Genomic DNA, 26,632 nt, shown 5'->3' with positions numbered 1-26,632 from the left:
AATCGAGTATTTAAGTTCCAGTTTCTTAATAAGCTAGTTATTGAGTGGAAGAGTAGTTCAGCAGTGCGTAATGGTCATTTTATTTCATACCTTAAGGCAAGAAAGTTAGTTTCCAAGGGGTTCATCTATCACTTAGTCCGAGTTAATGACTCTAGTGTTGAGACATCACCTATTCAGTCAGTTCCACTTGTGAGTGAGTTTCCAGAGGTATTCTTCATGATACTCGTCTCATTTATATTCTGCCATATAGAATGGCTCCATCTGAGTTGAAAGAATTAAAAGAGTAGTTAAAAAATCTCTCTGATAAGGGATTTATTCGAACAGGTGTCTCACCTTAGGGCTCTCTGGTCTTGTTTGTGAGGAAGAAAGATGGTTCACTTAGGATGTGAATAGATTACTGCCAATTGAACAAGGTTACTATAAAGAATAAGTATCCCCTTCCGAGAATTGATGATCTTTTCGATCAACTTCAGGGTGCCACTTGTTTTTCTAAGATAGACCTCAGATCTGGCTATCATTAGTTCAGAGTAAGAGAAAGTGACATTCCTAAGACAACATTCAGGACCCACTATTGTCATTATGAGTGTCTAGTCATGTATTTTGGTTTGACTAATGTTCCAGCAACATTCATGGACCTTATGAACAGAGTGTTTTTGCCTTATCTTGGTATGTTTGTTATCGTATTCATTGATGATATTCTAATTTATTCAAGGAATGAGGAAGATCATTTGTATGCTAAATTCTCTAAGTGTGAATTTCATCTTGAGTATGTGGCATTCTTAGGCCACATTGTTTCTGATTATGGGATTCGAGTTGATACTCAAAAGATTGAGGCAGTGCAGAACTCGCCTAGACCCACCTCTCCAACTGATATTTGGAGTTTCATAGGATTGTCTGGTTATTATAGGAGGTTTGTTGGGGGGGGGGGGTTCTCATCTATTTCATCCCCGTTAACTAAGTTGACTCAGAAGATAACAATTTTTCAATGGTCTAAAGCTTTTGAGAAGAGCTTTTAGGAATTGAAACTAGGTTGACTACTGCCCGAGTGTCGACCTTACTAAAGGGTATGCAAGGTTTTGTTATGTATTGTGATGCGTCTAGAGTTGGAATGAGTTGTGTATTCATGCAGAATGGAAAACTTATAGCTTATGCCTCCAGAGAGCTTAAGATTCACGAGAGGAATTACCCAACCCATTATCTAGAGTTGGTTGCGGTAATGTTTGCTTTGAAAATATGGCAGCACTATCTTTATGGTGTTCATGTAGTTGTGTTCACCGATCACAAGAGTCATCAGTATATATTCAGTCAGAAAGAGCTTAATCTCATACAGAGGAGGTGATTGGATTTACTCAAGGATTATGATATAAGTATTCTCTATCACCCAGGTAAGGCTAATGTTGTTGCTGATGCATTGAGCAGGTTGTCTATGGGTAGTATGGCCCATGTTGAGAAAGGTAAGAAAGAGTTAGCAAAAGATGTGCACAGACTTGCACGATTGGGAGTCCGGTAAATGGATTTCAATGAAAGAGGAGTGGTGGCGATGAATAGGGATGAATCATCACTAGTGTCCGAAGTGAAAAAGAAACAAGACCAAGATCTTTTTTTGCTTAAATTGAAGGTAGATGTTTATAAGTAATAAGTAATGGCTTGTGAAGAAGGAGGAGATGGCGTATTGAGATATCAAGGTAGATTGTGTGTGCCAAGGGAGGATGAACTTCAAGAGAGGATCATGGAGGAAGCTCATAGCTCTAGATACTCTATCCATCCGGGTTTCACAAAGATGTATCGTGACATGAGAGAAGTATATTGGTTGAGTATCATGAAGAGGAGTATTGCAGAGTTCGTTGCTAACTGCCTGAATTGCCAACAAGTCAAGGTAGAGCACCAGATGCCCGGTGGTATGGCTCAGAACATGTATCTTCCAATATAGAAGTGGGAGATGATCAATATGGATTCATTATTGGGTTGCCACAGTCTCACAGAAAACATGATTCGATTTGGGTGATTTTAGATCGAATGACTAAAGCAGCCCATTTCTTACCGGTAAAAACTACCTTTTTAGCAGAGGATTATGCCTAGTTATATATTCAAGAGGTAGTTAGACTTCACAGAGTTCCGGTATCCATCATTTCAGACAGAGATGTACAATTCACCGCACAACTCTGGAAATCGTTCTAGAAAGGTTTGGGTTCAAAGGTAAATTTGAGTACTACTTTCCATCCCCAGACTGATGGTCACGCAGAGCGACAATTCATACTTTAGAGGATATGTTAAGGGTGTGTGTGATAGATTTCAAGGGTAATTGGGATGATCACTTACCTCTCATCGAGTTTGCTTACAATAACAATTATCACTCCAGCATCTAGATGGCTCCATATAAGGCTCTTTATGGGAGAAGATGTAGATCTCCTATTAGATTATTTAAGATTGGTGAGGCTGGATTGATAGGACCACACTTAGTTCATCAAGCTATGGATAAAGTGAAGATTATTCAAGAAAGATTGAAAATAATACAAAGTCGTCAGAAATCCTATACCGATGACAGGTGAAGAGACTTAGAGTTTGAGGTTGATGATTGGGTTTATTTGAAGGTTTCACCCATGAAGGGTGTTATGAGGTTTGTCAAGAAGGGGAAGCTTAGTCCCCGATATATTAGTCCTTACAGGATATCCAAGAGGATCGGCAACGTATCCTATGAGTTGGAGCTACCACCAGAATTAGTAGCAGTCTATCTGGTATTCCATATATCAATATTGAAGAATTGTATGTGCGATCCTTCACTTATTATACCGACTGAAGATATTGGTATTAAGGACACCCTATCTTATGAGGAGATTCCCGTTCATATTCTGGATCGTCAGGTTCGCAAGTTGAGAACCAAGGAGGTAGCATCAATCAAGGTATAATGGAGGAATCAGTTTGTTGAGGAAGCTACTTGGGAGGTTGAGGAGGATATGAAGAAGAGATACCCACATATCTTTGAGTCTGTAGAAATTCCAAATCAAGGTACTAATTCTTTTCTTGGTACTTTTTATGTTAAAATGTTCTGTTAAATTACTTATTGGGTGTTTGAGCTAAATGTTAGATGTTGTCACCCTTAGTCTACTTAGAGTATACTCATTCGAGAATGAATGTTCCCAAGGGGGAGATATTGTAACCTTCCACCTCAGAAAGAGCTAAATATAGAAAGAACTAATTTTGAAAGAGCCAACTTGAGTTTTGGTCAAGTTAAGCTTAAGTTGTGAATTTTGGACCAACTTTAAACGACAATAACATTCAGTACATGATGAGTTAGGTGGACCATAAGATATCAACTAAAAGGTCTTGGAATCCTCTTTCCAACACCACCGAGTTTGCTAAGTTTCAAGTTTGGATGCGGGAGATATTCCCGTTTGAAGTCAGCATGTCCAGTTCAGGAAAGTTACCCGAATTAATGAGGGGTATTTTGGTCTTTTTCTTACCCCATAAGCTTAAAACATTTTTTAGTAATACTTTGGGGGTCAAATCTGATTTGGGTCAGTTTTAAAAATCATAAATTATGCTTAGGATTTTAGAAAATAGTTCAAGAAGAGAAAAGAGGAGTAAGGAAGAAAGATCGAGGCTTCTTACGAATTGAGGATTTGTTTTGCCAAATCGAGGTAGGTAAGTTTGATAGTGTTGGGTTCATTAACCCACACGCCAATCATGATTTACATATTCGAATTCATCCATAAAGATTGAAAGCTTTAAGTTCTTGAAATGAGGATCTTGTTAATGAGCATTATTCTTGAGGGTTTTCGAGTAGATTTTTATGTAAATAAGTTGGGTAAACGAATCTAAAAGTGTTTGGAAGAAACCATTTGATACTAGATGAATTAGGGTCAGAAAATGAGAAGAAAATTTTGTCAGGTTTTCTAGGTAGGGTTCTAGCGTGCCGCGCTAGGATGAGCCCTCTAAAGTTTGAGGGTTGGTGCCCCGCACCACTCAATGCGTCAGGGTCGCCTGCCCTCCGTCCTGTTTTTCATCGTTTGACCCATCTGAGTTCTTTTAAAGTGTACCTTTAGTACCCATTGATTCTAACTACTCCAAACTACATCTAAACATCGAGAAATTATTTATCACATGAATCATAAACCTTGAATTAATAATTCAAATTCAAGGTAGAGTTAAGAGTTAAGTCTTGAGAGTTCCTTTGAGTCGTTTTGAGAAGTCTTTTACAATCTTTTAAAAGCTTGTTTTAAGACTTAAGTACTTCAGTTTGAGGATGAGAAGTGCTGAGTTCATTTTTACAAAATGATATATGGGAACTAAGTATTCCCAAGAGTAAAAAATTTTACATTTTAACTGAGAGGAAACACCCATTTCCGAAGGAGTTCATGAGGAGTTTTGAGTACTATATCTTTTAAGAGAAATTTTTTGAGTAATAATCTCAAAGTTGAGGATGAGGAAATGTTTTTAAACAAATGAGTTAAGTTATATTTTGGGAGTAGTATTGAGGACCGATATGGAAATGAGTTCAGATAACTCAAAGTCCTCACAAACCATGTAGCCAAGTAGAAAGGGTCATACTTTTTAAATGATTCCTGATTGCTTTTTAAGCATAGCTTAGTGGATCCACTTAGTTGAGGAGTTATATACCCCGGCAAGGTATGGACAGTTTTGGCAGCATGGGAGAGACGGTGTATCATCACACAACTCATAGTGATGGTTATCGGTTAGAGAATCTCCCAAATAGAGTTTATTTTTTATTTTTACATACAAGCTGAGTTATATTGTATTTTCCAATACATGGAGTTGCTATCTACTGTTTTTAAAGCTTTTCTTTATATTGCATTATTGTTATTGCTTTTATATTGAAATGAGTTGTGATTGAGTTACGATTGAGTTGAGTTGAGACGAGGAAAGTTGTTTCTTCAGTTCCAGTTCAAGCCTATGTCATGTTATAGATTTCCCCATACATGCTGGCACATTCCATTTACTGACGCCATTTGGTCTGCATCATTCATGATGCAAATACAGGTAACTAGTATTATCAACCAGTGCTTCGTTGATCCAGTCGAGTTCCAGAGTTGTTTGGTAAGCCTCATTTCTTTCGGAGGATCACTTATTTATTTCTATTATTCAGTTTTGTTAGGATGATCACGGTCTTGTCCCGACATCCCTCATAATATTAGAGGCTTCATAGATAGATATATAGACTTGAGTTGCCTCTTTGGTCAGTTGAATGTTTATTTCCGAACATTCTGAGTTTAAGTATTTGAGACTTTCGAGTTAAAGCTTTCTTTAAAGTTCTTTTATTGTTGAGTAAGTCTTCCACTGATAATTAAGCTAGGCAAGGGTTTGCTTGGAGCCAACAATGGTTCTCGAGTGTCAGTCACGTCCAGGGTGTAGGCTCGGGGGAGACAGTTGATTGACTATTATAATTGTCACGACCCGATTCCTCTAGTCATAATGGTACCTACTACAAACCATCAATAGGTAAGCCAACCTTTAACTCATATTGAAAAGTAATGAGTACAAGGGTAGAACGTAAGTAAAAATTAAATTATAAGAATAAAACAAGACAGAGGTGGAACTAACCAAGAACAATATACATGAACAGAATCCCTCCCAGAATCTGCAAGTTACAAGTATAGAGGTATCTAAAATGGAAGTACAAGTCCCAAAAGTGGACCAAAGACAAGTCATCTCAAAGGAAAAAGACTAGATAAACATAAATATAGTAGGAGACAGGCTGATCCAAGACACCAAGTGCTCAGCCACATCTCCGATCTCAAAAGCTGTTGAAGATGGCACAAATAATCACCACTGATAGTTGTTACTAGGACCAGCATTACAAAACAGATGTAGAGTGTAGTATGAGTACCAAAATAAAGGTACTCAATGGGCATCAATGGTCGACCGAGCAAGAAAGGTAAAGACTATAAAAAGATTGAATCTAGACACAAATAGAGGTCCAAGTGGATATGAAAGAAAGCACACGAGCATACCGAAAGTAAATCTAAGTACATCTAAACTAAACCTAACTAAACCCTATAAGCTCAGAAGATACATTCGGGCAGAAATTTAAATAAAACTCAAATGAACCCCATACTCGACAGGTAAACAAAATAACTATGTCTACTAAGAGAAGAGTACCACGAAGTGAAATTCAGGCTCCTATCCCAAGTAACCACAATACCCAACAATCTAGTCAACTCCAAGCCCGTCTAGCAAGAGTGAAAACCAATCCAGGACACCCACCCAGCCAGTGCACTCCCATCCTAGCTAGCAAGAGTGACCCGGCGGCATGTCGACTCTGAAGAGGATCTTATATATTAAGGCAACCAAGCCAGCTACTCCACTCCCAAGGGCGTAAGCCACCCAACTAGTAAGAGTGTTCTAGGGGTATATCGACTCTGAAAAGGATCTCAAATATCAATACCAAGTCACCGTGGAATGATATCCACTCACAAAGAATCAACAGAAGGCTCCAAGCCTAGAACAATCAAATCCTATGTCTCCGCGAAAGCACAAAACCTCAGGTAATACATCGGAGCCACAAAAATAAAGGGAGAGGACAGAAGATCTATAAAGTTGTGAAATCACCTAAACAAGGCTCATACAATCAAACTCAAGTCTACTACTCCAGTCTCGAAGACAAAACAAGGCTACAAGGATCACAAATCTAAGTCAACACTAGTGTAATCCTAGACTAAGGCCGACTATGCTCATTACCACTAAAACAATGCAATTAATGCACAACAACATGCAATAACACAGCTAAACCCCAACTAGCATGGTACTAAACCAAAAATAATGTCGATCAATCCTACAACATGGTATCTAGGAAGAGAAATAATAATAACTAGGTACCCACCCCCAATTCACTCAACTCAACATGCATTTACATATTCATGCTCAATCTGAATAGAAAGGAAGTTGTATTACCTGTAGGCCGATTGTGCATGATCCAAATTACAAGGCAAAAGCTTTTCCTTTCCGAACAACCTCTGAACGTTGCCATACTATCAAACATATAATCAAAACGTTAATACCATCGTTTAAAAACCAAAAAATATAAAATGGAATCAGACCAATTTTGAAGTCAAATAGGAATTGTGGTACCTGAGTTGGAATTTCTAGAATTGACTACATCAAGAGGTCCTAATAAATGCCACGAACTTGTGTTCTAAAAAGAAACACAATACAGGGATCGCAACAACCACAACCAATCAACATTCAAACAATAATAATTAAGCTCAAACAAAGAATAAGGACAACCAACTTAAATGATAATTCACCTCAAAGGAGTCTCCCAACCACTTCCAAACAAGCTACAATGTAGTCACAATAATTCCATACGTGTAGGACTTCGAATCACCCAATTCCAAGCTAAAACGAGGGACAAATCACTTCTTGAAGTCTAAAAGAATCGTTGCCATTGCAACTGGTCTTTAAATAAGACCAGTCCAATCTCTTCTTCGCAAGCGTGGACCTCATGAACGTGCCTAGGAGAGAACCGGCCCTCTGCAATCGCGATAGAGAATCCCCCGAGCGCAGGCCCTAGCAAACGCGACCACCAGGTTACCTAGCCTCCATAAATGCAACCTAAGGCCGACGAAGGCTATATTGGCCTGCACTAACTAATGCATATCAGTTGGTTTTTGGCAAGTTGGAAATCTCCAACGGGATGTTCCGAATTCATTTAGAACACCATGCACGCAAACGAGATATGAAACCCTACAAAATTTGATATTTCAGACTTAATGGAGCATCCAAATTTCCAATACGAGGATATCTCGATAAAAAGTGGGTCCCACCCCAAAACTCTACTTTAAGCCAAAATGTAACACCCCAAAAATTAGAACTAAGTTTGAACAAGAGAAATGGGCAAACCATGGAGGGGTCCACAGGCCATGGAGAGGACCACGACCCATGGCCCAGCTCGTTGTTGTTGACCCAGAAACAAGTGAAGGACCACGAACCACTTGATGGTTTATGGAACTTCACACAGGTCGTAGGGTTTCTCATGAAGATGAGGAAGAACCACCATGTCCAGTGTGAAGGACCAAGGACCACTTGACAGTCCATGAAGCTTCATAAGAGTCATGGATTGGCCCGTGAAAAGGGGCCACAACTCTCAAGCCCCTATAAATAACCACGCCCCTAAAATAGAATTAATTATATTCTCTATAGATAAAGTAAAAATAATCCAAGATAAGTTAGAATTATTATATAGTGAGGATCCTTTACAAGGATGGGAAAAACATAAAACAAAAGTAAAAATTGAGCTAATTGATAATAATTGTATAATAACTCAAAAACCATTAAAGTATAATTTTAATGATTTAACAGAATTTAAGATACATATAAATGAATTACTAGAAAAAGGATATATACAAGAAAGCAATAGTAAGCACACAAGCGCGGTATTTATCGTAAATAAACATAGTGAACAAAAAAGAGGAAAACGCAGAATGGTTATTGATTAAGTTGTCTGAACTCATCCCCATATTGGTGCTCAATACTACTCCCAATAATATATATAACTCATGCTCATATGTTTTAAAGCAAACATAAATCCTCCTAAATTTGAGATAATTACTCAAAAGCTCTCTTAAAAGAGATAATGCTCAAAACCTCCTCATGAACTCATTCAGAAATCAAGGTTTCTTCTCATTTTAAATGTAAAAGTGTTACATGCTTGGGAATAGTTAGTCCCCTCATACTCATTTTGAAAAAATGAACTCAACTCTCCTCATACTCATTTACTCAAGTCTTAATTCAAGTTTAAAAAGATTGAAAAAGACTTCTCAAAGTGACTCAAAAGACTTACTCGAACATTACTCTTAATATTTTCTTGAATTCAAAATGTGCATTCAATAGTTATGATTAGGATATATAGGATCACTCGATGATTAGGGAAGACTTAGATGGGTTGAAAATAAGAAGAGAGCGATAGCATCATTTAAAGAAATGCATATAGAACGAAGAGCGGAGGCGGAAGGGGCCTAATGCCCTTGGCACACAGCGCCAGCCCTCCACTTGGTGGGGCTGGTTTTGGGCACACAGAAGGCGGTGGGAGCCAGCCCCTCTAGCACTACGAGGGTACGCCGCCCCAGCTCAGGGATTTTCTGACGAATTTTTCTTCTCTATTTTTTGTCCTAATTCACCAAGAATCAATTGATTTCTTCCAAACTCCCTTAGATTCATTGACCCCAACACAAGTAATAAAAAATCTACTCAAAATCCCTCAAGAACCATGCTCATTCGCAACATCCTCACCTCAAGAACTCAATCAAATCTTCATAACCAAATAACGAAGTCCAAAACTCAAAGAATTCAACAAGAATCTCAAAATACATAATCTCATGAATGAATTCGAAATTGGAAAGTCATGATTGGCGTGAAGGTGAACAAACTCATCACTATGAAAACTTACATACCTCAAACTTACAATCTCCTCTTCAACTTTGCCTTAGTTTGTTGAATGCTTTAGACTTGAGTGAAAACTGATTTTACTCAGCTTTGACCCCTAATTGGGTGAACAAAACGTATAGGCCTAGTGGGGTAATAAAAAGACCAAAATACCCCTCCTTAATTCAGAAGAATTTCCTTAACTGGGGAGGCAGTACTAAAATAGGCATATCTTCCTCATTCAAACTTGGAATTCAGCAAACTCGGCGGCGTTGGAAAGATGACTCAACGTCCTTCAATTTCATATATCATGGGCTACCTAACTCATTCTGTGCTGAAAGTTATGGTTGTTTGAAGTTGACCCAAAACTGAATTTAATAGTAACTTGTACAAATCTCAATTTAGCTCTTTCCAATTTAGTTGTTTCTAAATTTATCTCTTTCTAAGACCAAGGTGTTACAACATCTCCCCCTTGGGAACATCCGTCATCGAATGAGATTACTCTAAATAAGCCGGAGGATGGAAACATCTAACACCCAACTCAAACACCCAACATGCAATTTAACACAACATATCATATCAATTTAGAAAGTGTCTTACAAAAAAAAATCATTACCTTGGTCTGAAATTTTTCTGAAAGTAAAGAGATGTGGGCATGTCTTCTTGATATCCTCTTCAGCCTACCAAGTTGCTTCCTCAACAAAGTGGTTCCTCCATTAGACCTTGACTGATGCTACCCCATTGGTACTCAACTTGCGAACCTGACGATCAAGTATATCAACGGGTATGTCCTCGTAAGATAGGTTGTCCTTAATACCAATACTCTCCGTAGGTATAATAAGAGAAGGATCTCCCATACACTTCTTCAACATTAAAATGTGGAATGCCGGATGGACTGCTGCTAACTCTGACGGTAACTCTAACTCATAAGGTACATTGTCAATTATTCTCTTGGATATCCTGTAAGGACCAATATACTGGGTACTAAGCTTCCCCTTCTTGCCAAATCTCATAACACCCTTCATGGGTGAAACCTTTAAGTAAACCCAATCATCCACTTCAAACTCCAAGTCTCTTCTCCTAGAATCTGTATAGGATTTCTGATGACTTTGCGTTGTTTTCAACCCTTCTTGAATGATCTTCACTTTCTCCATAGCTTGATGAACTAAGTTTGGTCCTATCAACCGAGCTTCACCAACCTCAAACCATACAATAGGAGATCTACATCTTCTCCCATATAGATACTCATAAGGAGCTATTTGGATGCTAGATTGATAACTGTTGTTGTAAGCAAACTCTACGAGAAGTAAGTGATCATCCCAATTACCCTTGAAATCGATCACACACTCCTTCAACATATCTTCTAAAGTCTAAATCATATGCTCTACTTGACCAACAGTCTGAGGATGGAGAGTAGTACTCAAATTTACCTTCGAACCTAAACCCTTCTAGAAAGACTTCCAAAATTGTGTGGTGAACTGTGTACCTTTATCTGAAATGATAGACACAGGAACTACATGAAGTCTGACTATCTCTTGAATATATAATCTGGCATAATATTCTGCCGAAATGGTAGTCTTTACCGATAAAAAATAGGTTGATTTAGTCATCCGATCTACAATCAACCAAATCGAATAATGTTGCCTGCGAGATCACGGCAAGACAGTAATGAAGTCCATATTGATCATTTCCCACTTCCATTCTGGAAGATCTATGGTCTGAGCTATACCATCGGGCCTTTGGTGCACTACCGTTACTGGTTGGCAATTCGAGCACTTAACAACAAACCCTACAATACACCTCTTCATACTACTCCACCAATAGATTCTCTCAAGTCACGGTACATCTTTTTGGAACCGGGATGGATCGAATATCTGGAAGTATGGGCCTCTATCATGATCCTCTCTTGAAGCTCATCCACCTTTGGTACACACAATCTACCTTAATACCTCAATACACCATTTCCCCCTTGTTCAAAAGCCATTAATTTTTGTTTATGAACATTTACCTTCAATTAAAGCAAAACAGGGTCTTGGTCTTGCTTCTCTTTTACTTCAGACACTAGTGATGATTTAGCGCCATTCATCACCAGCACTCCACCTTCATTGGAATCCATTAACCGGACTCTCGGTCGTGAGAGTATGTGCACATCTTTGGCTAATTCTTTCTTGCCTTCTTGAACATGGGTAATACTACCCATAAAAAACCTGCTCAAAGAATCAACAATAAAATTAGTCTTACCTAGGTGATAGAGAATACTCATGTCATAATCCACTACAAGAAAAAGCCTTATTTAAGACCAACATTTAAGGACGAGTGAATTATCACGTCTCTAAAAGTATATCTATTAGGACGAGATTATATTTCGGTCCTTATTTGTACATTTTATTGAGAAGGTATTAAATCTAGTCCTTAAAAATTTAATTCACTAGTCCCAAATTATATTGAGGGCCTTGAGCGAGGGAAAAGTTCGCCAATTTTTATATTAAAATATTAAAAAAATGAAATTTTCAGCTTTAACAAAATTTTAAGCGCTAAAATAAAAGTATACTGAAGGTAAATGAAAAGACCATCGTCTTTTTCCTCATAGTACAGCAGCCCGTCCTAATGCCCTAGTTTGAGCTCTAGATCACCATTGCATCTGATCATCAAGGTCATCACTTTGCCCTCTTCACGTTTTTTGCTTAATCTTGACGTTTCTTGATGTTCCTCTGCCCTAATCGCGTCTATTTGCTTGTATAGTTACTGCTATTCTCAAAACAGAATTCCACCCCAGCTTTGCTCGAAAAAGAATTATAGGTTGGTTCCTCTTCCGATCGAGTTGTTGTGTTTCTTCTATATCTTTTGTTGATGTCGTTTTTTCATTGTTATATTCAAGCTACTCTTTTTTTTCTTCCTGCATAATCTTATCTTGATGTTCCTCTGCCTAATCCAATCTTTTTTCTTGTATCGTTGCTGCTCTGCTCAAGACAGAATTCCACTCCAACTTTGCTCAAAACGAAGTTTCAGGTTGGTTCCTCTTCCATTCGAGTTGTTGTGTTTCTTTGATATGTTTTACTGATGTCGTTTTTCATTATTGTATTCAAGCTGCACTCTTTGTTCTTCCTGCTTAATCTTGACGTTCCTCTCCTAATCGCGTCTTTTTGCTTGAATCGTTGCTGCTCTGCTCAAAACAGACTTGCACCCCAGCTTTGCTCGAAACAGAATTCCAGGTTGGTTCTACTTCCAATTGAGTTGTTGTGTTTCTTCTATATGTTTTATTGAGGTCGTTTTCTTTATTATTGTATTCAAGCTACTCTATTTGTTCTTCCTCTTTTTTAACTTCTGTAATTGAAAAATAGAGCCAATATAATGGACAATCAAGTTCCATAGATAAAACTCCACAACAGTGACTCCTATTTCACCTGTCATATATGCATATAACATATATATCACGAATAACCTATCAGGATTCAGTTCGTAGACAGAAATGTATGCCAAATGCAATAATTAAGGGATCCCCATATATGTATAGTCTAACTTAATTTACATCTAAAATAGGGTGCTAAATATATTTTGCTGCAGAATAACCAAGTGTGCTACAGATACAAATTGATACAAGTGTGAAGCTTACACTCCACCATAGTCAGTTCAAACTTTAAATATCACTGAAACAAAACTAATTGAGTACATGTGTTTAACCTCGTTTCATAGGTCGCTGAACATAAGATTTATTGGGATCTTCTGTTTTCAACTTTGGAGGCGGAATTTCTCATTTCTTAACCTGCAATATAAGGTAATAACAGTCTTACCTTCTTTCGTCCCTTCATGAAATCTCTCCAACTGGACACCTTATAATAAACAGAAGAAAAGTTTCAAAACTCAATATAGTAAGTCTAGATTTTGAACATATTGGCTGTCTTAACTGTACAATTTCATATTATCATGAAGATTAGGTTCAATACGATTATCATGTTTGTCATTAAGGATTGTGGTAGGATGGGTATAATTCCTAAACCTTTAACCAGAAGCTTTACTTTGAGACCTGAAAATGGAAAATAATCTGGTAGAGAGCACATCTCTGTTTAACGAGTCTTACACAACAGTTGTCCGAATTAGTCGGTGCCCCAAAACAGATTCCAAACATGGAGTGGAAAACCAAAAAAAAAAGATTATTATGTTCATAAGAACCCAATCACCTGTGTTACTAGTTGTATCATTTGCTATAGAAAAAAAAGACACTAAAGATTCAAAAAAACATTCTTCATTGTAAAAGTACAATTACATAATAGATGACATAAACCACTCAAGTTCATAGGCGATTGTCAACAACTTTATGTTCTTGAAATCTTGAGAGTCATTTGCTCGGCTCCTGTAGCACCATGTCTTAGGTTCTTAGCTAAGAGATGAGATATCCATGACCCAGCACAGGGCCAGAACCATTATGTGTAGTTGTATTTCTGATAAATGGAGTATGATAGGATTTTATATTAATCCTTTCATGCTATGCACAGCTGCATGACTGATATATATATATATGAATTTAAATTTAATTCTCAAACTTAAACAAACATTCACCTCTATTATGATTTAGTGATGGAAAATGTGGTATTTTGGAGTTTAAACTTATAACCACTGTAGCATATAGTTGGAATTGCAAGTTTGCTTTATTCTTTCTTTATGTATTAGTTTGAGGATGCGATTAAGTAATTCTTAACATTAGGATAAGTTAGTTATGAGCCAAGACTTTTCAATCACAAGCGACTACCAACAAGAATTTTTTAATCACAAACGACTATTTTGTGTAAGTACAAAGCTATAGAAGATTACATGTTTTAAGATAAGTAATCTTTTATGTTTCTTAGTGCAATCTGATTATTTTTTTGTTAAAAAATGCATTTGAATCATTTTTGAAATCCAAAAAGTCACATGTGAGTTGAGTGAGATGTACAATAAGCTTCTCTATCAAATAATTAGATACTCCATTTTATCTTATCTTGAGATGAGTTAAATGGAACACCATGAATAATTCTTTTAGACAAGTAGTGTACGTTTTAACAAGTTGTGTATCAATCATAACACACATTTCTATTTTGTGCATCTAATTATAACAAGTTGTATGTATCTTAGTATTTTTTTTATCCTTTATCTTTTTTAATCTAACTTTTATGTACTTTTCAAGGTTATGGCTCCTAGTAAGCAATGGATGCAACTAGTTGACCATCGGCTAGATGAAACCTATTTAGTAGGCGTGCAAAAGTTTTTGGATTATGCTTTTCAAAAAACAGGAGAAGAATATGAAATACGATGTCCATGTGTCAAATGTTACAATACAACTTTAGGAACTCGTAAAACAGTTGAGACACATTTACAAGTATATGGAATAATTAAGAATTATACTTTTTGGTATCACCATGGAGAACGTTTGGGTGAGCCATTGTCAGAATCTGAATTTGAATATGAAGATGGTGATGAAGTAAAAGAATGTGAGAGTGAGGATGAAGTAGAAGAACTGTTGAGAGATCTATATCCTAATCTTGATGGAGGAACTACACATACTGATGGTGATGATGTACTTGAGGAGGAACCAAATGTTGAAGCAAAAAGATTTTATAGCCTATTGAAGGATTTCGAGCAGCCACTATATCAAAATTCCAAAGCTTCAAAAGCTTTCCTCTTTGATTAAATTGCTTCACATCAAAAGTATGGGTCGTTGGAGTAATGCGTCATTTACAATGTTATTGAAAATGTTGAAAGAGGAGTTGTTGCCGGATGGCATCGATTTGCCAAACTCATATTATGAGGCAAAGAAGATAATTAAAGAACTCGGCCTTTCTTACAACAATATTGATGCTTGTACTAATGATTGCATGTTATACTGGAAGGAGGATAGCCAACTCGATTCTTGCAAAGTTTGTGGGGCGTCTAGATGGAAGATAGCAACACATAGCGGGGAAACAAGGAATAAAAAAGGAAAAAAAATAGCATCAAAGAGCTTACGCTATTTTCCTTTAAAGCCTAGACTTCAGAGGTTGTTTATGTCTACAAAGACATCTACTCTTATGACATGGCATAAGGATAAAAGAGTTGATGATGGAATAATGAGGCACCCAGCTGATTCAATGGCATGGAAGTCATTTGATGAACTTCATCCTTCATTTGCGGCTGAGCCTCGTAATGTTCGACTTGGACTTGCTAGTGATGGATTTCAGCCATTCCGAAATTCAAAAACCTCACATAGCATTTGGCAAGTGGTGCTTATTCCTTATAATTTACCACCTTGGTTGTGCATGAAACAAGAAAATATTATTTTGTCAATGCTTATTCCTGGTCCAAATGGCCTAGGAGATGCAATTGATACATATCTTCAGCCTTTAATAGAGGAATCAAAAGAATTGTGGGAAGTTGGTATTGAGACCTATGACATTGAGACATATGATGTGTCAGCTAGAAAGAATTTTAAGTTGCATGCTTCTTTGTTGTGGACCATTAATGACTTTCCAGCATATGGAAATTTATCTGGATGGAGTACAAAAGGAAAATTGGCATGTCCATGTTGCAATAAAGACACTTCATCAACTCGACTAGCTAATGGTAAGAAGCAGTGTTATATGGGTCATCGACGTTACCTTCCTCATAATCACAAATGGAGGAATGAGAAGAAGTCATTTGATGGTACAAATGAGAGAAGACCCCCGCCACAAATGCGTTCTGGTATTGAGATACTTAATCAAGTGCAGGATCTTGAAGGGATACAATTATCAAAGGATCCAAAGAACAGGAAGAAGATATCACATGAAAATCGAAAGGATAATTGGAACAAAAAAAGTATCTTTTTTGAACTTCCATATTGGAAGAGTCTGTTGTTGCGACATAATTTGGATGTTATGCATATTGAAAAAAGTATATGTGATAATATTATGGGGACAATCATGAATGTCAAAGGAAAGACCAAGGACACAATTAAAACTCGGTTAGATTTGCAAGAAATGGACATTAGGCCAGAATTGCACCCTATCCAAAATGGGGAGAAAATTGAAATTCCAACTGCATGCTACACATTGTCTCCCGAAGAGAAGCACAAGTTATGCCTTTTCCTAAAGAATCTAAAGGTTCCTGATGGATTTTCATCTAATATTTCTCAATGTGTAAACTTGAAAGATCACAAGATTTAGTGTTCTTGGATCAAAGGAGTTGAGAATTGATAACTTGGAACATATTGAAGCTCAAATTCCCATTACACTTTGCAAGTTAGAAAAGGTCTTCCCTCCTTCATTTTTTGATGTCATGGTTCACTTACCTATTCATTTAGCTACTGAAGCTAAGATTGCTGGACCGATTCATTATCGATGGATGTATCCTGTGGAACGATGGTTATATTTTCTAAAATCTTTCATTGGTAATAGGGTGTGTCCTGAAGGTTGTATTGCAGAGGGCTACATTGCAAATGAATGTATGACCTTATGCTCAAGGTATCTGCGTAGAATTGACACAAAATTTAATCGGCCCGAAAGAAATTATGATGGGGGTTTAAAGCAATCTAATGGAGGTTTATCACTATTTTGTCAACCTGGAAAAACTCTGGGAGCTAAAACTCCATTTGAGCTTGAAGCAGATGAATTAGAGCAAGCACACATATACATACTGAAGAATTGTGATGAAGTCTTACCATATCTCGAGTATGGAGAGTTCTTTCATATCTTCTCATTATTATTTCGCCATACGATTATTTCTTTTTATATGATATTTATGGTTCACTTCAATTTTGTAGAGAGTTTGCACAAACTCATGAGAATGCATGCCACTTGTCTGATGTAGAATGGAATCGACAATTTATTGATTGGTTTAAAGATAGGGTGAGTAATACATAAACATAAAATTTTATATTTTAATATTGTAATACGCATTCTAAAGTAATAATCATAATCTTGATGATAGGTAGCACAATTACATAAAGGAGATGCTAGTCGTATCATGGAAGATCTTCTCTCGCTTTCACGCGGTCCTACCCGATATTCGACACATTCTAATGGTTACATTGTGAATGGATATAGATTTCATGTGGAAGATTATGATAAAAAGTTAAGGACTCAAAATTGTGGTGTCGTTGTATTGGGTGAGAATGATAAAGATAGTGAGAACCTTGATTACTATGGAGTTTTAACAGATGTGATTGAGTTGCAATTTGTCATGGATAGAAGAGTGATTTTATTTCGTTGTAATTGGTTTGATGTGTATGATGAAATAAAAGGAGTTAAGAAAGATGAGTATGATTTCGTGAGTGTTAATCCAGATAGATTCTTGAAAACAAATGAGCCATTGTCTTAGCGGACCAAGCATCTCAAGTGTTTTATGCTAATGATAATTCCAATAAAGGTTGGCAAGTAGTGAAGAAGACTCAACCTCGTGATTCCTATGATATTGTGGAACAAATGGATGATGATATTGTAGAGTTAGGAAGTCCTTCACAAAAGAAACGTAAAAGAACTAATGAGGTGAAGTATATTTTTCTGAATTAATATATTCATTGTTACACTTTACGATGACATGATTTCTTTTATTCTTACATTGTCGTAAATGTCTTCTTATTATTTATATATTTTTGGCTCTTTTTTGCAGGTTCAAGATGAAACCATTGAAAACTGAAAATGAGGCTGACTCATCTGTGAAGAGTACTATCAGATATACATTTGTTGCGCCTGGTGCTATTGGAAAGGGCCGAGGACGAGGGCTTAAATCTTTGGTTGAGAGAAGAAATTTGGCAACTAAGAGTTATGTTTCTCAATCTAGTGATCTGGTTAATCACTACATCCAAGAAATTGAAACAAGTAAGAGTTTTGTTTCTCAATCCAGTGATCTGGTTTTTTTTTTTTTAATATAATGCTTTGTTTTTTTCTGTCCTGAAAATTTAATCTTCTCTTTGACCCGCTGTTATTTCTTACATCTTCTCGCTCTCAAAAAGAATATTCAAACGTATTGATAATATGATTTGTTTTTTCCATGTTGTGTAGGGAAGGGCCGAGGACAAGGACTTACAAACTCTACTTTGTTTACTAGTCAAGGAACGACAACGATACCTAAGAACTCCATTGATCTTGAGAAAGAGAACAAGCAAACTAACCCCTTAGCTCATGCATCGACTAATCTAGGTAGGAAAAACACCCAAGAGGTGTAGACAAGTAAGATTTTTGAGAATCTGCAATATTTTCAAATAAAAGTTCAAGTTTGTCTATAATACGTTTGAACTATTTTCAGTTCCTTACTTTCCAGATGTAGCACATAGTAGCTCACCAAAGAGCAACCACCATTTCCGTCTTAAACTTCTTATAGTTAGATAAGAGGATGAAACATGTATTCATATTTTCACACCTCCAGCTTATGTGCACAATAAAATTAGTAGTAACACTATCTTACTTTTATAACTCTCAAAGATTATTTCCTATTTCATGGCTGAATCCATTTTTTCCCTCTTCTTTGTATTACTTTTTCAATTTCTCTATTACGCTATGTTTTTTTCTGTTTAACAATTTAATCTTCTCTGCGAGTACTTGTCAAAAAAATTTCAGCTTCTTCCTCTCTAAAACACTATTCTAAATTATTGGTAAATCTCTTCTTTTTCTCAAATTTGTTATTCAATATTGAAATGACTAGGTGCCACCATTGTATAAACGTAAGTGCTAAAGTAGGTTGTTACGATATTGTGTTTTGTTGCTTAAAATGAGAAGTGAAATGAATCATACTTTTATCACTTTTCTGCCCTCAAGTGAGTCGATAGTGAAAACATAGCCCTTGTTATTTTTTCTGTATAATGCTCTGTTTTTTTCTGTCTCAAAATCTTATCTTCTCTTTGAGCCGTTGTTATTTCTTACAGTTTCTCGCTCTCAAAAAGAATACTCTAAAGTATTGATAATATGATTTGTTGTCTCCATGTTGTGTAGGGAAGGGCCGAGGACAAGGACTTACAAACTCTACTTTGTTTACTAGTCAAGGAATAACAACATTACCTAATAACTCCATTGATCTTGAGAAAGAGAACAAGCAAACTAACCCCTCAGCACATGCATCGACTAATCTAGGTAAGCTATATATATACCCAAGAAGTCTAGACAAGATTTTTGGAAATCTGCTATGTTTTCAAACAAAAGTTCAAGTTTGTCTGTAATACCTTTGAACTATTTTCAGTTTCGTACTTTCCAGATGTAGCACATCGTAGCTCCCCAAAGAGCAACCATTTTTTCTCTTCTTTGTATTACTTTTTCAATTTCTGTATTACGCTATGTTTTTTCTGTTTAACAATCTAATCTTCTCTGCAAGTACTTGTTAATTTTTTTCAACTTCTTCCTCTCTGAAGCACTAGGCTAAAGTATTGCTAATATGATTTGATTTCTCCAGGTTTGATAGGGAAGGGGCGAGGACAAGGATTTAAAAGCTCTAATTTTTCTACTAGTCAAGGAATGGGAATGAAACATAACAACTACATGACTTCTGAATCTGAGGTGGAAAATATTAACAAGAGTGCTCTTTATGCTAATCAACATATCAAAACTCCTTCTAAAAGCACAAGAGCGAATTTGACCATGTCGTCTAGTCAAGAAATGCAAAGAATGGATAAAATGATTCTTGAGAAAGAGGATATGCAAACTAATATTTCATTGCCTCCATCTATTGATCAAGTTAAGGAACACTCTCAAACAACTGAAAAAGGTACGTTATTTTCAATCCATATCTTATTAATTTCTAAAGTTGAATTTGATTTCTATAGTTTTTATTAAATTATGCATCGTAGGTTCATCTTATCCTACAAAGGTAAGAAGAGTTCGAGGGAGCAACATGTGCAAAGAAGTTGCTTCACTAGAAAATGGAGAAAAGCTGAAAATAACATTTTACAATAATCGAACTGTTGGAACAAAGAGCAAATTGTTTTCAAGGCATTTGGGAAAAATTGTTCGTGATCGTAATATATGTCCGTTGGGAGTAACCTCGTGGAGTGATATTAAGCAAGAAAAGTTAAGTCACATGTGGGCAGCTGTTGAGGTAACAAATTTAAACTCCATTCAAATATTTCATTAACATAAATGTGGTCCAACAAATGTGTTCTTGTTCTACTGCAACAAGGATCTGTTGTAATGATTCTCTCTTTGTTGACATTAATTTGTATAACATGATCCAGAACTACAGATGGTACAGTGAGAAGCGAGACTTTAGTAAGAGCGAGAAAAAGCTCTGTTTTGCAATTTCCCCTATTTTGTGTTTTTCTATTTTGCAATATATTCTTCTCTGTTTTTTTTTCAGTTTTGCCATTTCTTTCTCTGGTTTGTATTGCTTTCTCTGTTATGCTCTGCTTTGTCCTTTCTTGATTCTTCTCCCTTGGTAATAACTCAACTCATGTCCCAATTTTTGTAGCACAAATTTGAGGCTGTTGACATGAATGATCATCGTGATCATATCTTGGGATGGATGAATGAGTTATGGAACAAATGGAGAGGATACTTACATGCAAAGTATGTGAAGGATAAGCCCATTCAACAGTCTCTTAAGAATATCCCAAGGGGAGTAGACAAAAAAGAATGGGAATGGTTAGTAAAAGAACATTTTACTTCTGAAAGTTTTCAGGTATGTATACTGCTTAATTTTATTACTAGGAAACACCCTTGAAGCTTGAGATGCCTTATGTTTTAACAATTTTGTTATAATTATTCTAATTAAGTTTAACGTTTTACAAATACAGGAAAGAAGCATCAGGAATGCAAAAAACCGATCTAAGTTGAAGATGCTCCATCATATTGGTAGCAAACCTATTCGAGAGATTATTTATCAAAAGGTATTGTTAAAAAACTATTTTCCCTGATGGAGTATTTACGAAGGTTTGTGTTATTTGACGTGTTTGAATTTGATGTAAAGGGTGGGAAAGATGGCAATCCACCAGATTTGGCGACTATTTCTTTGAGACTCGTAAGAAAGATAACAAGCTTGTTGAACCTGAAGCAATTGAAAAACATGTACGTTTGGTAAATTGAATAAGTTAATAGCCAAAAATTGTTGTGTTTTGATAGAAAATGTCCTTTTATATATTTTGTAGGCTCAACTTGAGGAAATAGTTCAAGAAGATCCATCCCTATCTAGTATAGAGATTGTTGAAAAATGTTGTGGACCACAAACTCGTAGCCATGTATTTGGATTTGGGGGTGGAGTAAAGGCGAAAGATTTGAAAGGTGGGACTTCTTCAAAGGCTGAAATATTGTCCGCGCTACGTTCAACTAGAGATGATAACAAATTCTTGAATGAAGAAAACAAATCCTTGAATGAGGAAAACAAATCCTTGAATGATCGCTTGTCTACCTTAGAAGAGGCAATGAAAGAAATATTGAAAATGAAAGAACTCTTTGCTGCTCAACAATCAGATGTCCCACCTACAATATCACCGCTTCCAACTGAATGATTATTGTTTTTCTGCTGACTAAGTAAGTAACAATATACCCGACTTTATTTTATTATATGAAGAATTTTAGTTCTTGAGATGATAGATCTACCTCAATAGTCTCTGCAATGTCCTCATCCTCTGCTATCTCTTGGTTAAATGTTCTTTTTCTAGACTGTACAACCAATTTGTGCATCCCTCTAGTTTACATTGCCATTCTTGTCGGACTAGCTTCTTTTTCATTGGTCTCTGCAGTGGTGGCTGTAGATATTTACCATCAGATAGGTTATGTAGATATTTACCATTAGATTAAGACATTCATCAGTATGACTCTGACTTTGGCTCCACAACCAGCACGATATTTTCATGTATTATCCATATGCACTTCATTGTCATTGCTAGTTATAATACTCATCTTTTTTTGGAGCAAATTCATTTTCATTGCTTTCATTTTTGTAATTAATGTCTGCATTATCCATGTTATCAAGTTCTTCCTGTTCTTTTTCCCGATTCCATTGCTCTATTCTTGCACGCCTCTCTTCACTGTCATCCCTAACTGGAATTCGGTCTCTCCTGCCACCGGGACTCCTACTTCTACCCCTCCTGTGGTCAGGGATTGTACTTCTGTTCATCCTGCTACGAATCTCATAATAATGATCCCTTTCATTACACTTTCTACTATGACTTTTGTGAGAGCAGTCTTCATAGCTGCGGTGCCTCAAAGGGCTTTGGCTTATGCTTCTGCTATGCCTTCTCCTAAACCTTCCAAAGAACTTATGTCGCAATTCCCTGCTGATCTTTTTAAGGTGCATAAAGTTGGAATATCCACGCTAAAATTCCTTGTGGTTTCTTATTAACAACCACTATAGCCGAGCTTGTTTGAGATTCAAACATTTTTTTTGCTGCGTCTAAAACAGTATCATTTGGCTCAACTGTTACAGTTCTGGAAACACCATAAAAACTGCTGGTGACTTGCAGAAAATCTATTTTCTGTTATATTCTTTAGGAGATTAAAAGTGAAGATATTACCTACTTTGGATTTTCAGAAATGATTGTAGAGAAAAAAGGTTAACAAATGTCACTTGCAATGACCATGAATGAGTCACATGAACTGGGAAAAGTCATCAGTAACACTAGACAAAATGTTCGAATACCAACCAGAAACAAATGCTCTGCGGCCAGCTTTTTTCAACTCCCTCAATGGCGCGCAACTACAAATGCCTTTCCTTTCTCTGCTGCCCTTTCAAGGCGAATCAGGTCTTTGATACATATTTAAGAGGACAATAGTAGGACTAATAGTGGGTTTCGTGTGGAGCCTCGAACATCGATCGCCATGATATATATTTGTGAATGTTTCGTCAGTTAGTTCCAGATGATATTTATTTCACACAAGAGATTTCTGCCCTGTTTTTGTTCATTGCAGATGTTATATATTTAGTTGTAAATCTTTAAAATAGATATTAGATTCTCAGTTAAAGCATCTCAAAGTTTTTCTAATAGATTTTTTTCTTATTTTCTTGCAGCTTTTGTTGATGTTTCTAGATAACACTCGATGAAGATTGGAACTTTTATTTTTTTGCCTAGTTTTTGTTCATTGTTATGTGCAAGATACAAGTTTAGAAGAAGATGAATGAGATCAATATTAGTTTGCTACAAATTTAATGCAAAACTTGATGTTAGTCTAACTCGAAAGTTAGCTATGTTTTTTTGTTAAACAAATATTGAATCCAATGATCGTGGATGTCAACTAGTTTATTGTAATGAATTGCTTTCTTTACATATGTCGTATTGTCTCTGTCTCTTCTCTATATATATCATCTTTTTGTAGAGAAATTTTTAGTAGCCATTCGATTTGCTGATGAAATGTATTAGTGCTCAATCTAGGACAATAATTATTTCTGGTCTCTAAAGGCCAATCTTTGTCCACGCTTGCTGCTTGTCTCTAATGCTATTCTAGGACGGGGTTGTTGATAGTCGCCAAAGGTATTCTAGGACGAGGTTGGTGAGTCGCTATATGTATTTCTAAGACCAGATAGTTCTCGTCTTTAAAGCAATTCTAAGGACAGGTCTTTAATGGTCGCTAGGAATTACTAGGACCAGATCTATATCGTCTCTAAATATTATTACGACTAGTTTTTAGTGGTCGTTATAGTTTTTTACCGACCTGAAAAACTTATTTCCCAAAATATTTTTGGTCTATTTGAGACCAGAATTAACGTCCCTAAAGGTATTTCGCGACCAGATAAGATCCCCGTCCCAAAAACATTTAACGACTGGTTTCTTTGTCCCGTCCTTGTTGAGCGATAGCGAAGGAAGCTTTTAGGACGGGTGGCGACCAGAATTTTCAGGTCTCAAAAGCTCGTTTGGGACTAGATTTCAACTTTCAGGGACCAGATTTCCCTTCCTTAGAGACTGTTTTTCTTGTAGTGATCCTTGAGTAACTCCAACCACTTTCTCTGTTTGAGATTAAGCTCTTTCTAACTGAAAACATACTGAAGACTCTTGTGATCGGTGAACACGTTTACATGAACACCATAGAGATAGTGACACCATATTTTTAAAGCTAATACTATGGAAGTCAACTCGAGATCACAAGTTGGGTAATTCTTCTCGTGAATCTTAAGTTGTCTGGAGGCATAGGCCATAACCTTGTCATTCTGTATCAAAACACAACCAAATCCATCTCTGGACGCATCACAGTACACAACAAAGCCTTGTGTACCCTCCGGTAAGGTTAACACTGGGCATTAGTCAACCGCGTTTTAAATTCCTGAAAGCTTTTTTCACAAGCTTCAGACCATTGAAACTTTACTGTCTTTTGAGTCAACTTTGTCAATGGGGATGAAATAGATGAGAACCCCTCGACAAACCTTCTATAATAACCAGCTAATCCAAAGTAACTCATTATATCAGTTGGAGAGGTGGGTTTGGGCCAGTTCTGCACTGCTTTAATCTTATGAGTGTCAACTCGAATCCCTTCTCCACATACAATGTGGCCTAAGAACGCCACAGACTTAAGCCAAAATTCAAACTTAGAAAATTTGGCATACAACTCTCTATCTCTAAGATTTTGGAGAACTATTCTGAGACGACTAGCATGATCCTCCACACTCCTTGAATAAATCAAAATGTCATCAATAAACACGATAATAAATGTGTCCATATATGGCTTAAACACTCTGTTCATAAGGTCCACAAACATTGTAGGAGCATTAGTTAAGCCAAAGGACATAACCAGAAACTCATAGTTACCATAGAGGGTCTTGAATGTTGTCTTCGGGATGTCACTTTCTCTTACTCTCAACTGATGATAGCTAGATCAGAGGTCTATCTTAGAAAAGCAAGTGGCACCCTGAAGTTGATCGAAAAGATCATTAATTTTCAGAATGAGATACTTATTCATGATAGTAACCTTGTTCAATTGGTGGTAATCAATACATATCCTAAGAGACCCATCTTTCTTCCTCACAAATAAGACCGAATTTCCCCAAGGTGAGAGACTGGGTCAAATAAAACCTTTATCAAGAATGTCTTTCAACTACTCTTTTAACTCTATTAACTTAGCTTAAGCCACTCAATATGGCGTAAGAGAAATAGGTCAAGTATTAGGAAGAATATCTATACCAAAGTCGATTTCTCTCTCTCTGGAGGGACTTTAGGAAGATCATCTAGAAAGTCCTCAGGAAACTCACTCACAACTGGGACTGACTGAATAGGCGGTGTCTCAACACTAGATTCATTAACTCGGACTAAGTGATAGATACACCCGTTAGAAACTAACTTTATGGCCTGAAGGTATGAAATAAAATGACCCTTAAGCACTGTTGAACTACTCCTCCACTCTATAACTGGCTCATTAGGAAACTGGAACTTAACTACTCAAGTTCTACAATCAACTGAGGTATAACAAGCATGAAGCCAGCCCATACCTAGATTAACATCAAATTCCACCATATCTAACTCGACTAAGTCAGATATGGTGTCCTTGTGATTGATAGAGATGGTACAATCATGATAAACTCTCTCAACTAGAATAAACTCACCAATAGGTGTGGAAACACAGAAGGGCTCAAGAAGTTGCTCGATAAGGATATCAAAACTTATAGCAATATACAAAGTAATAAAAGATAGACTCGCACCTGGATCAAACAATGCATATATATATATCAAAAGTAAAGACTTTGATCATATATATGACAACATCAGGTGAATTCTCTTGTTATTGGCGAAAAGTGATAGTATACAAATGGTTTGCTCCTCCGCTTGTCCTTGAAGTAGATCCTCTAAGTGCAGATCTATCTGCCAGAGCCGCTGAAGAAGAATAGGCTCTATTTCCCCATTAGCATTACCTTGACTGTTCGTAGGGCACTCTCTCATGAAGTGAACCGTCTTACCACACTTGAAACAGCCAGTGGAGCAATCACGACATCCTCTTGGGTGGTTCCTACCACACTTAGCACATGCAGGAGTCTAGTTGGCCCCTTGTGCCACACTACATTGAGACTGAGCAGGTCGAGCTCTGAAGTTCTACGAATTCTTATTCCTAAACTCATCTCTGTTGTTTGGTGCAGGTGTAATACCAGATGATGGAGCAGATCCAGTTGACTTTTGTTGAAAAGATGACCGGTTTGCATTACCGGCCTTTTGCTGCCCAGACTCATTACCTGTTGTCTTAGCCTTCTTGCTGTGAACTCTTCCCTATCTCTCAACTTGTCCTCTTTAACTTGCTACACATGGATCATACTTTCTATGCACATGTCCCCTAACAACATAGCTGCCTTACCCTCCTTACTCGACAAGCGAGAAAACAAAAATACAAACAAGCTCATCCTGCTCCGCATATCAGCAACCATCTTC

The 26,632-nt window shown here is 36.8% G+C and overlaps 2 protein-coding genes across 2 annotated transcripts; both read left to right on the top strand.

Annotated features, from left to right (window-relative positions):
- The first annotated feature begins 15,104 nt into the window (after positions 1 to 15,104).
- Positions 15,105 to 16,532, top strand: LOC107061757 (uncharacterized). The gene has a single exon (XM_015311561.1). It carries the CDS (start codon positions 15,105 to 15,107, stop codon positions 16,530 to 16,532), a length of 1,428 nt encoding a protein of 475 aa, XP_015167047.1.
- A 1,160-nt stretch (positions 16,533 to 17,692) lies between these two features.
- On the top strand, positions 17,693 to 21,796 carry LOC102589241 (uncharacterized). Its single transcript, XM_006353917.2, has 10 exons — positions 17,693 to 17,852; positions 17,977 to 18,185; positions 18,369 to 18,506; positions 19,296 to 19,433; positions 19,750 to 20,061; positions 20,144 to 20,391; positions 20,761 to 20,970; positions 21,086 to 21,178; positions 21,259 to 21,309; positions 21,437 to 21,796. Exons 1-10 carry the CDS (start codon positions 17,848 to 17,850, stop codon positions 21,794 to 21,796), a joined length of 1,764 nt encoding a protein of 587 aa, XP_006353979.2. The 5' UTR covers positions 17,693 to 17,847.
- The last annotated feature ends 4,836 nt before the right edge of the window (positions 21,797 to 26,632 follow it).

This window comes from Solanum tuberosum, unplaced genomic scaffold (genome assembly GCF_000226075.1).
Source record: "Solanum tuberosum cultivar DM 1-3 516 R44 unplaced genomic scaffold, SolTub_3.0 scf00165, whole genome shotgun sequence".
Lineage (NCBI taxonomy): Eukaryota > Viridiplantae > Streptophyta > Magnoliopsida > Solanales > Solanaceae > Solanum > Solanum tuberosum.
Note: the sequence above shows the minus strand (reverse complement) of the source record. Positions and strands in the feature narration are given on the sequence as shown.

Bases quoted from the DNA above. Each gene is read 5' to 3' on its own strand.
- LOC107061757 (XM_015311561.1), top strand. From the start codon at position 15,105: ATGTTGAAAGAGGAGTTGTTGCCGGATGGCATCGATTTGCCAAACTCA.
- LOC102589241 (XM_006353917.2), top strand. The intron at 18,507-19,295 runs GTAGGAAAAACA...CATGTTGTGTAG, and splicing joins TCATGCATCGACTAATCTAG to GGAAGGGCCGAGGACAAGGA. The intron at 20,392-20,760 runs GTAACAAATTTA...CAATTTTTGTAG, and splicing joins ACATGTGGGCAGCTGTTGAG to CACAAATTTGAGGCTGTTGA.